This window comes from Stegastes partitus, unplaced genomic scaffold (assembly GCF_000690725.1).
Source record: "Stegastes partitus isolate 25-593 unplaced genomic scaffold, Stegastes_partitus-1.0.2 Scaffold952, whole genome shotgun sequence".
NCBI lineage: Eukaryota > Metazoa > Chordata > Actinopteri > Pomacentridae > Stegastes > Stegastes partitus.
Genome location: NW_007578683.1, coordinates 106,705 through 117,894, shown reverse-complemented (window position 1 = coordinate 117,894; position 11,190 = coordinate 106,705). Strand labels below are relative to the sequence as shown.

Sequence of the window (11,190 nt, the reverse complement as noted above, 5' to 3'; positions counted from 1 at the left end):
ACTTTCAGCAAGTTTAAGATTACTGTGAAGTTTCCATAGTTCACATTAAAGCAGACACGGACAGCTGTTGACACCTCGTATGAACAGTTGTTGTTTTTCTACTTTCTAGTCTGTTAAGAGTCCACATGGAGGATTTCATTTAATAAATGTGCAGTAGGCATAGACAGTATACAAAAGATGGCTGTAGACATCCTCTGTTGGTTTGCAAATGACTGCTTTGAAGCCTCAAGTTTAGTCTGAGCAGTGGATCAAACCTGAGAACACCAGCCCGACAACAACCACTACTTTAGCGTCTGTTTTACTCTAAATGGGACGATAATTAACAACATGATCATCACACTGTATTCAGAAAGTCTTGAAACTAGCAACCGAGGCCATAAACTCATTAGGAAACATTTCCTGAGGTAACAGATTAAGTCAGAAATAAGATAATTTTCCCATTGACTTACAATTGGACTTTCTTTAACAGCCAGATGAGTCGCCCCCTGCTGGCTGTTTGGATGAATGCAGCAGTAAGGCACATCAGCATTGGCATCACTCTTCAGACCCGGAGGCTACGTCTATCTTGTATATTAAATCTACGGCAGTAAGTCGTCTCTACGTAATCCAAGCATGTTCACTCCTGACCTTGTAGCGCAGTCAGCAACATAGATTTTGCACCACATGTTCACGTCTGAGGACTGGTCTGTGCAGACTCCTGCAGACTCGGGGTGTTAATGAAATCAAGCAGACCCTCGTATCCTTGCAGAAGTGGAACAATAAATACAATAAACACACTTTTACAACCAGGTCATTCGATGTATTTCTGCTCATGTTCATTCAAATTGTGATCACAAGCATTCCAGGTCATCCTCAATCAAATTTGGACCTGCTACAAAAGGAAATAATTGAATCAATCTGCGCACAAACTGCTCTATCTCTTGCTTCTTACATGAAAGCAAAGATTGTCAAAGCCGACATCCCTCCACTCTGAAGCTCTGCACCTACAAGTGCCCACAGGCCAACAACAACATTTGGTATCACGTCCCACATATTTCTAAACCCTTATCCGTCATACCAGTTTGCTTTTATAACCACTATTTTAAGACACATTTAAACAAGAAAAGTTAAGCCCTCAAGGAGCAAACCCCTCCAAACACATTTAACTATTTAAACCTGCAGTGCGTAGCTTGTCTGTCCTTTCTAGCAACGACTAATTATTCAATGACCGTCCACTGTCGATTACTTTCCTCTTCAGCACTGGAAATCCAATCCCTTCTTGTTGACATATAATGTGTCACGTCTGGTGCATCAGTGTGGAAATGTTCCCACAGAAACCAGATTTAAAACTTCAGTAAACTGCAAAACACAGAGATGAACATGGTGATTAATGTTCGGCTTAATCAGCATTGTGTGAACTTGTTTGACATTGATTTGTGTGTAAAACTCTCCCTTTAAATGACTGATTACAAGGCAAACAGCATGACCACTGAAAAATGTATTTTCTTTCCATTCCTTCAACATTGCGGGTCAAGGAAGTGATAAGATCTTCTTGTCTTGTTTTTGAAAGAAAAAATAAACATGCTCCTCAAAATGTTGAGCCAGTCCCCCTAAAAAGATTTCCAGGTAACAACATTTTAAAGGTTTCCTTTATCCAACTTTTTCCAATTTCTGTACTTTGAGTTGAAACTGGGGTGAATTTTTTGATGCCATTAAAACCTTTTTAACGTGTTCCTGCCTGAGAAGCTCTCGTAGCCGTGTGCCGTCTGCTCCCCACAGCCTCAAGTTTTCCCACACTGCCTCTGCAGACTGAAATGATTGGGACTGTAGATAATCACTGTTGTGGAATGCCACCACACTGCAGTGCCATTTAACTAAATGTGTGTGTGTCTGAATGAGTCACTATCTTTGCGTATTTCAAGAGAAAGGACAAGTAACGGACATGAGATAGAGAATCAAAGACAAGGGGAGACAGATGTGCACATGCCCAGACATCTCACCTTTCAACCAGACCACGAGGACTTTGTTTTGGTCAGACTCTTCTCAACCTAGTTTTGTTCTCAGAAACTCTGAGCTGTAACATTTGGTTTGGTGGTGAGTGTGGCTTTCATGTGAGATCAAGTTAAAAAAAAGATCCAAAAGAAAGGTAAAAAAAAAAAGAGGTAGCTGACTTTCTACACCACGTGTTTCTTTCATTTCTTTTCATTTTAGTTGGTTTTACGTTTCAGGCTGAGACAAAAACAGGACGTCGTCAGTTCAGTTTCTCCCCACTGAGAGAAATTTGTTTACCAGAAGCTCAGTGATCCCAAAGCTCCAGGCTTCAAATTATACATGTAGAAACAAACAGCATATCAAAAAACTGCAATTAGAATCTGCAAATATAGCAAAGTCTGGAAGGGGTTACATACAAAACGTAAACCACAATGCAAACCAGAATGCCAAGAGTGAAAGTAACAAACTGCTCTCAGCATCAGAGCTGAGGAGCTTTACTACTATTACTTTAAATTATTTTTATATAATATTGTAGTAGTGCAGCCTGTGTGTTGCATAATGTGTCATTATTCCACATGGTGGTGCCAAAGTAAGACATTTTAAAATCATACACAAGTAAACTGAAAATCTCATCTCATTTCAGTAATTCCAGCCTCCTCAACTCCTCAGTCATCCAGGCCGTGACCCAGAAATCAGACTTGGTGCATCATAACAAAGGACGTCTCATTTCCTAAAATGCATCTCAAGGATCGAGGAGGCTGGTGGAAGAGATATAAGCAAAGATGCACACTTGTATCCTCACTATGTCCTCTAAATAAAAGATGCATAACAAGCAGTATTATACACAATATGTCAGCAGCAGGACTGACAAATGTCTGTCTATAATATTAATATATGTCACTCTTTATTTGTACAGCGCTTTTTCTCTGTGCCACGACTATTTTACACTTAACTGCATGTGTGCTAAATAAAAACTAATGACATCTCTACATTCTCGTCACATTCTACCGCGTTGTGACTTGAATTAGAAGTAAAAATACATCCTATATATGACCATGAACACTGATCTGCTCATCTAACGGATCATGAAACACAGCGGTAGGTTATCATAAAACAAGGACAGGTGATGCAGCTGTGCCACACGTCACATATAACTGACGTCGCTTTAAACTGACACTCTGAGGTGAGGGTGTCTCATTTTGTTTAAAACTTGTTGCCTCGACTCATTTCTCCTCACGTCTGCTCCTCCGCATCCTCAAAAAACGAAACTGATAATGTGCAATTAGTGAAATGGGATGAAGGCTACATTATTTGAGGGATACAGATGTACATGTGCGTTTTTGTTTGTACTTTTTGTATTGCACTGTGAAAATGGAAACCCTTGATCTCTACATTGTAGTTTGTCGAGACAATCATCCTTAAACAGAATCTTAAAGAATCTAAAGCATCAGACATACTGCACACTGAGAAACACGTTATTTTAAACATAACTGCACAGTTTAGGATAAGCCTTTATGTATCCTACAGCAAAACAAATCAACAAGAGAAATTATATTTGATAATGTTGTTTATACTATAAGTTTATACTACATGAAAAAAAAAAAAAAACAGCAGACTCTTCCATAAGTACAAAATACTGATATTAAAAATACAATTGATATTGAATATTCTTCTACATGTATGTTGATGTTGTATCCAGTATTTTAAATGTGCAAAATATTCATTAAGCACAGTTTACATGCAATGATGCTGCAAACAGTGGCACAATGTCAACATTTTAAAAGGCAAAACATACTAACTGGCCTACATGTAAATTATTTAATAACAAGGTGACGTGAAGAAAGCAGGTCAACCTGTGGATTTACATCATAAAAGCGTGTTGTCGCTTTTACGCACCTTTACGCACAGTTACGCACAGCTCACGTGTCTTTCCTGCGCTCCCGTTGGTGGCTCACGCGCGTCCGAAGGGTTAATTGGGGTCGCCGTGATCTCCAGGAAGTTGATTGTAAAGTCCAAAATGGCCATCGACCAGGTGAGCCTGTAAATCACGCCCTCGGCCGCGCGGAGGATGGTTGCCAACTATAGCCTCGGAGGTGGAGCTCGCTAGCACCAGAGGTTTTATCACCAACATGAGGGCGACCCGCGTCACACACCTCTTACTGCGTGTCTGCGCCCTGTCCTGCTTTATCTTCCTGCTGTGTTCCACCTGCACCGGGGTCGGAGCCGGGCGGAAAATGGCCTCTCATCACCCCACGTTGAAGCGCAGCCGTCGGAGTCACCAGAGCGCGAAGCTCAAAGGCGCGCACCACCGGCCGCTGACGGACGAGCAGAAAGCGGACCAGAACCTGCAGTTCATGCTCAGTTTGTACCAGAGCGCGGCCGGCCCGGATGGCAGACCCAAGCAGCACCGGAAGTTCGGCTCCAACACGGTGCGCCTGCTTAGACCTTCGGCGTCGTCGGTGCACTACCTGCCCGCGTCAGGAGGTGAAGGAGCCAATTTATTGATCTTTTAAGTGTCTGCATCAAACACCATGGCTGGGAGGGTTTAATCTGGACAGTGGGCGAACCTTGTGTGCATGGCTGGCCGCACAGGTCCAAAAATTCTTCCTTAACATAATCTACCATGTTTAGTACAACGATTCCAAATGAATTCCTGACCTCTGAAACCCCTCAACATAAAATAGTAGTCATGCAGCCAACAGAAGAGCCTTTAAATAACAAAACATGTTCACTTTGGGTCTCTGGTTGGCTGGTTGGCTGCAACTTGGATACACCAGGTGTGGCTCTTAAATACCAACAATACTGCTGTATTTCAGTGTTGGTAAATTTGAGGAGAATAAAACTCACAGGGGTAGTTAATGCTGTCCATTGATGAACATGAACACATAATTCAGGCTGCAGACTGACATGAGCTCAGTGTGATTACAACCAGTACATTTTGCAGTGTGTTAAACTGTTGTCAGTGGTTTCACAAATTCATGCTGTCCTCGTTGTGTGACATTGATGCTGTTGGTGGTATCTCAGATGTTAATGCTCCCTCACATGATTTCTATCTTCTATACAGTGAATACTGACGATTACTTGTCAGAAAAATTGCAATTAACAGAGAGTCTGGAATATGGTTCAACAGGAAAAACAAGGAAGACAATATGATCACAGTGAGTGCATGTTGTGACCAGGACACACTGGAGGTTGAGGAACATTTTCTGGAGATACTGAAGCACATTTTGTAAAAATTGTATTGCAATTCTTCATCCAGTCATCAGGACTAGATGTTACTGCTCTGCTTACACTCCCACAAAGATTTAAAGAATGTTAGGCTGACAGATCTCAGTACAAATTGATGACTGGAGAGATTTGGCTCCTGTTCTTCTGTAAAGTACAGCATTTGGAGAAATTAAACCTTCTCTGTCCTTTTCTGCCTCCATCTCCTCCTCAGACCACTGCTACGCCTTCACAGTACAGTACAACCTTGACACTCTTCCCTCGGAGCAGCTGGTCAGAGCTTCCTTCATCCACCTGCGCTCTTCTTCCTCCTCTGCCTCCACCACCTCCAGCACCGCCCAGGCCGTGGAGGCGCCCCGCTGCAGGGCTCAGATCACCTCGCTGGGCGCCGAGAGCCTGGTCACCCTGGAGCCCCACGAGAGGTGGACGGAGACGGACATCACCGCACACGTCAGCGGCCACGTCCAGCAGGGGAAGGACCAGGGCGCAGGGAGGCATTTAACCCTCACTGCCCAGTATTGGTGCACAGAACCTGGGCTCGCTGAAGAGGACAGCGGCCTCTCATGGTGGTGGACTCATCTTCAAGGGAGGAAACAGTGGAGCGGTGAACCCCACCTCGAAGTGCCCTCTCTTCTTCTGTACCTGGAGGAGGAGAGGGAGGTGAAGGACTGGATGGGGGAGCTGCTTGGGGCTGAAGGAGAAAACATCATGAGGCAAATTGGGCGGTGGCAACCTCCGCTTCGCCGCCACCGTCGCTCCAAAGACTCCTCCCCTTCAGAGCCAAAAGATCCCTCACTGGATGCTCTGAAAAATGCTCCATCCTCCTCCTCATCTTTCTCCACCTCCCCCTCTGCTTCCATCATCCCTGACATCCCCACCTACAAACGCAAGACCAGCATGCCCAAGAACCGCTGCAAGCTCCACTCGTTCCGCCTGTCGTTCGACGAGCTCGGCTGGGGTCACTACTTCATCGCTCCGCCGGTGTACAACCCCCGCTTCTGCCAGGGCGACTGCCCAAAGGTGCTGCACTACGGCTACCACTCCCCCAATCACGCCATCATCCAGACGGTCATCAACGAACTCGGCGTCGGGGACGTTCCACCCCCGTCCTGCGTGCCGTATAAGTACATGCCCATGAGCGTGTTGGTGGTGCAAAAGAAGAAGGTGGAGTACAGGGAGCTGGAGGACATGGTGGCTGAGTCCTGCACGTGTCGCTAAAGACTCCAGAGAGGCCCGAATGACTTGAAAATGCTTAGCACCGACAAAAAGAGACTAAAGCAGACAGTTTTAGGGGTCATTTGTTTGATCTACAGCTCAGCGGCTAACCGTAATGAGCCCCAGACTGGAAGGAGGAGGTTGTTGTGGTTTCAGATCTTCAGTCCCTGTTGAAGCACTTTAAAAGGCAGCTGCTGGATGTGAACTGTGGGCTGTGCAGACGAGAGGCTGTCCTGACTTTATGGTTTAATGATTGTAGAATAATTGTACTGTAACCCTGTGTGTCAGAAAGCACTGTGTAGGTGAATATACTGGCTGCTAAATTATTAGTCACTTTCATGTCATTGTGCCAGTCAGAGGGGGCTGGTAAGTTTGGAAACATTTTAAACCACCTGAGGGAAGCTTCACTAACTTAAGCGGCGATTTAACTGGTACACTAACTCGATTAAAGTGTCTAAAACTCAGGGGCACCTTCAAGAAAACTAATCAAACTCTAGTATTTAAACAGAAGGAGCACATGTAAAATCCATCTTCATTATTTGACCTCAAACCACAGTCATCTAATGAATATTTTCCTTCTTGTGCCTGTCTGTGTATTCTTTTTTTTTTCCCCTGTATCATTCTCTTTTAAAACCTGATCTGTGTTTCACATCAGGGCAGCTGTTTTCACAAAAAAAAAAAAGCCTTTATTTGTGTGTAAGAAGAAACATTTCTGGATGGCATGTTGGCACGATATGGCGCCACTTTGTAGGAAATTAGCTTAAAAAAGGAAAAACTGCTAAAAAAAAAAAAAAGGAAAAAAATTTTAATGGACGAGGGGTCGATCATGTTGGATGTAACTGTAAAGGCTTTGTGTCGTTACATTTTTGCTGTTTATGATCTGAACTTTTGCAGTTTGTACATATTTATACTGGGAGGGGTCTCTCTGAAAACTTGATTCAAGTGCTGCTACTGGCTGCTACTTTTTCTAAATGACCTTTAGAAGTGGCGTGACTGTTACATGGTAAAGAAAACAAGTGTTGGAATGAAAAATAATGCAATTTTTATTATAAGTGCAAATGAATAATAAAATACGATGCATATTTTCTAAAGCCTATTTTCTTGGAGCTTTTATGGTTTTCCCAGTTGTATAGTGAAGCTGGAAACCAGCACTGTGAGGTTTTGGGTACTTTGCTTCCACTAATGGGAAAAAAAATGCACATTTAGGCATTTGTTTTACTGCACTTGGTGTATTTGCGTCTGTAGATTTCGATTATGCTTCACGCGGTTTTCTCAAAAAGATTTTTTTTTTTACATATTGAGCCAGAAATCTCCATTATAGTCACATTTACATACACCAAATGTTCCAGTTTTGGTCATACGTGATGTTCAGATTTCTGCAAATTTGGGCATTCTTGAATATAAAATACCTCATTTGCATATTTAAACATGCATTTTTTTCTGAAAAATTCCCCTTCTGGGGTAGTTTCATGGTGATATTTACGAGTAAAATATCTCAGCATGGATGAGAGGTATTTAAAAAAAAAAAAAAAGAAAATTTAAATGGCTTTTGCAAACTTTGAAATTGCAAATGATAAAATAAACCGATACAACTGAGATCCAAGATGTGCTAAAGAAAGACGAGAGATAAGGTGATCAAATAAAGTAAATGTAAAGTTCGTGTGCAATTTTAACCATAAATATGGCTGGCAGAACAATAATAATGTTTTTTAAAAAGCTCTGTTATAAATAGACTCTTCTTTTATGCAAGGAGTTATTTTCTAAGAGATTCCTGAATACAGTCATCCTCAAATGTATTCATATTCTCCCATTAAAGAAGGAAAAGAACAGCTGTCACTGAAATAAGTTGAAACTGACAAAAGTAATAATTAAAAAGTTAATGAAAATCATGACATTGCTTTTGAATTGTGGCTAGTATTAAAAGTATTAAAAAAAACAACCAAAAAACAAGCAAGCAAGCATGATGGGACCCGTAAACTAATATTTAGTTGAATAACCCTTTGAGCCAATCACAGCCATCAGGTGTTTCTGTAACTCTCAGTCAGACGTCTGCACCTGTTGACAGGTATTCTGATTTCACTGCTCATCAGCAAAGTGCTCTAATTTATCCGGGACAGTTTTGTTTTTGTTCTGTTTTTTTGAATTATTCTTTTCAACCACAATTCAAAAGCAACGTCTTATTTCACTAAATTATAATTTAGCAAATTTTTATTTATTATTACTTTTTCCAGTTTATAGTTATTTGAGTGACTGTTGTGAATTTTGCCTTTTCTTTAATGGAAGAGGATGAATACATTTGAGGACGACTGTACATTGTAAAATAAAGAAAGACGTTCCAAAAGCTGCAGTAACGCAACGAGTCCAACAGATGGCGCTCTTTCCCTAAATTTAAAAACCTTGGTGCATAAAGTTCCCAGTAACTAATCTCATTTGCTTCCTTGCTGCTGTTATTATCCACAGAATAATGAAACAGGTGTGTAACTATAACATGTGAGCGTGTGTTTCATGTGTCTGTTCTGCCGGCGGTGAGCTCTGAACCCTCCACAGGTCAAGTTTCCGTGACCTCACTATCAGGAAAGGTCATGTGAGATTCATAGGAAAGAGAAAGGGTCACAAATAACCAACGTACAGCAGGGCCTTTGTCACACACGTGTAGGATTAGCAGAGGGAAGGTTGAACTCCTCCCTCGACCTACAGACACAGAAAGCGAACTTTGTATTCTGGGTTATTATTTGTTGTTTAGTGGTCAGAGCTCAGGTCAGATTGGTTCTTACTCTTGTCTTTCTTTCTTTAGGCGGCTGGTCGTGCTTGACTAGAAGCTACTGAAGCTTCAAGAAGCAGCACTGACGGAAAGAAAAGAGTATTAGACAAAATGCAAATAATTCATCTGGAGGAAAATTATAAAAATCTGAGACGAATAACGCACAGAAGAAAAAATGTGTCTTGATTTTCTTTTCAGTGTTCCCTTATATCTGCACTCGTTGTTGCTGTTGGATGATATTTGTCCAAATATAACACACTAAATGAATCAATTAAACCTTTTTGCATAGCAATAACCGAGTGCAACAGAAGGAGCATATATAAGAAGTGTGTGTCTTTCATTTGAACAGTGCAACTGGAGAGTGACTTCCTCTAAATGCCAAAAGATATTACTCAGAAAACATACTTAAAAAGCAGTGAAAAGTGATTGAAAGTGCAAAACAATGTGCCAAAATATTAGGGCACAGGGAGTTTGCTTTGAGCCGGTCCTCAGCCTGTTGTGAAAGCTTTCTTCTCTAATTAACTTGATTTCAGGTGGTGATGTGTTCCAGAGTTGATGGGCCTTTATGGAAAAGCCAAACACAGAAATATATATACAGTGATTCTATTCAACATGCTCCTTTTTACTGCTGTGTATTTGGGTATAAGTGGTAAGTGTGCAGCTCTTTCTTAACTCTCTCTACTGACACACCTGAGACTAATCCACCAATCACCCACTGCTCCGATTGATTAAACCAATATCCTCCCTTTAATAATTACTTTCCACCCAATGAACAGCTTGTGTGTGACATTATCAATCTTTCCTTCAAACTACTTCCTAACTTGTAAGGTCAGTGTGAGTAGATCCACTGTGTAATAAAATACAATCTAAGTGGGTCAGAAAAGTCCTTCGTCCGTCCCTGTTTGTTTACCGACACCCCCCCTGAACATGCATATCTATGTGGGTTGACTGTCACACACACCAGTCACTACAAGCCGTGGCCCGTTTGATTCAAACTCAAACAGCATTTTATTCCTCGTTTCGTCGCTCTCTGTCAGAACTGCACGCGACCTTGACTTTCTTCTTACTGTGTGCAGCAGTTCTGTATAATAAAAGCTGGACTGAATTAGATTTCGCTCTGTGTTTTATTTGTACATGCACCAGAGAAACAACAGCTTTGCCCTAAATACTGTCACACTGATTCTCATGAGGTTTAACAAACGGTGAAGTTCCTTAACGGACAACAACTGAAATGTTTGCTTCCTAGCGGTACGATGTGACCTCGATCGTATCTCTATAATGTTGTTGATCAGTGCCAGTAACTCAAGGAGAAACTATTCTGTCCTGTGCAGAAAACTCTGCCGTTGCAAACTAACTGTCCAGTCTGGGTGTTCTTCAAAAAGGTTTTAGCACACCTCTGGACTTTTGACCTATTTTTGAGCAACAACAAAACAACATCACCATTAAAGTATGTATGGTGAGTGAAGTTGAAGTCCTCTAAGTGCCTGTGCATCGTGGGAATCACAGGAAAGTAAAGGCAGTCAGTCAGTCATGTTCTGTCAGAAGTTACACATAGATAATAATGTTTAACTACCCTGGATGGTTTTTGACTAATTTTCTGACAACTTAATTTACAGATTTTCCCTGTTTCGCTAAATCAGCAAACAATATTGCCATTTTACAAATATTTGCCATTATTTGAAAGAAGAATTATGTTTATTAAGGAATAAAAAATGAGAAACAATTATTAATTTATGCTTTGGCTTTAAAGGAAAATGTCCACATCAAAAATCTGCAATTCCACAAACAGTAACTCTGTAGTTCTTCGACAGTGTGTGACAATAAAATTCAATTCTGTATTTAAATTATAATTATAAAATGTCTTTATTGCACAGATATATTTCCTTTGCTTTTAAAGTGACATTATAAAAAATAAGTGAAATGAAAATGAAAAAAAAATCAAAAAATTACGAAAAAATAAAAAAATATATATTTTTAAAAATTTGAAAAATAATTAAATAAAAATGTAAAATTTAAAA

The 11,190-nt window shown here is 41.0% G+C and overlaps 1 protein-coding gene across 1 annotated transcript; it reads left to right on the top strand.

Moving 5' to 3' along the window:
* The first annotated feature begins 4,100 nt into the window (after positions 1-4,100).
* On the top strand, positions 4,101-6,414 carry bmp15 (bone morphogenetic protein 15). The gene is made up of 2 exons (XM_008294266.1): positions 4,101-4,455; positions 5,411-6,414. Exons 1-2 carry the CDS (start codon positions 4,101-4,103, stop codon positions 6,412-6,414), a joined length of 1,359 nt encoding a protein of 452 aa, XP_008292488.1.
* The last annotated feature ends 4,776 nt before the right edge of the window (positions 6,415-11,190 follow it).

What these genes read in the sequence shown, in the direction of transcription:
- bmp15 (XM_008294266.1), top strand. Translation starts at nt 4,101, where the DNA reads ATGAGGGCGACCCGCGTCACACACCTCTTACTGCGTGTCTGCGCCCTG. An exon ending in CTACCTGCCCGCGTCAGGAG is followed by an intron (nt 4,456 to 5,410) that starts GTGAAGGAGCCA and finishes TCTCCTCCTCAG; the next exon opens with ACCACTGCTACGCCTTCACA.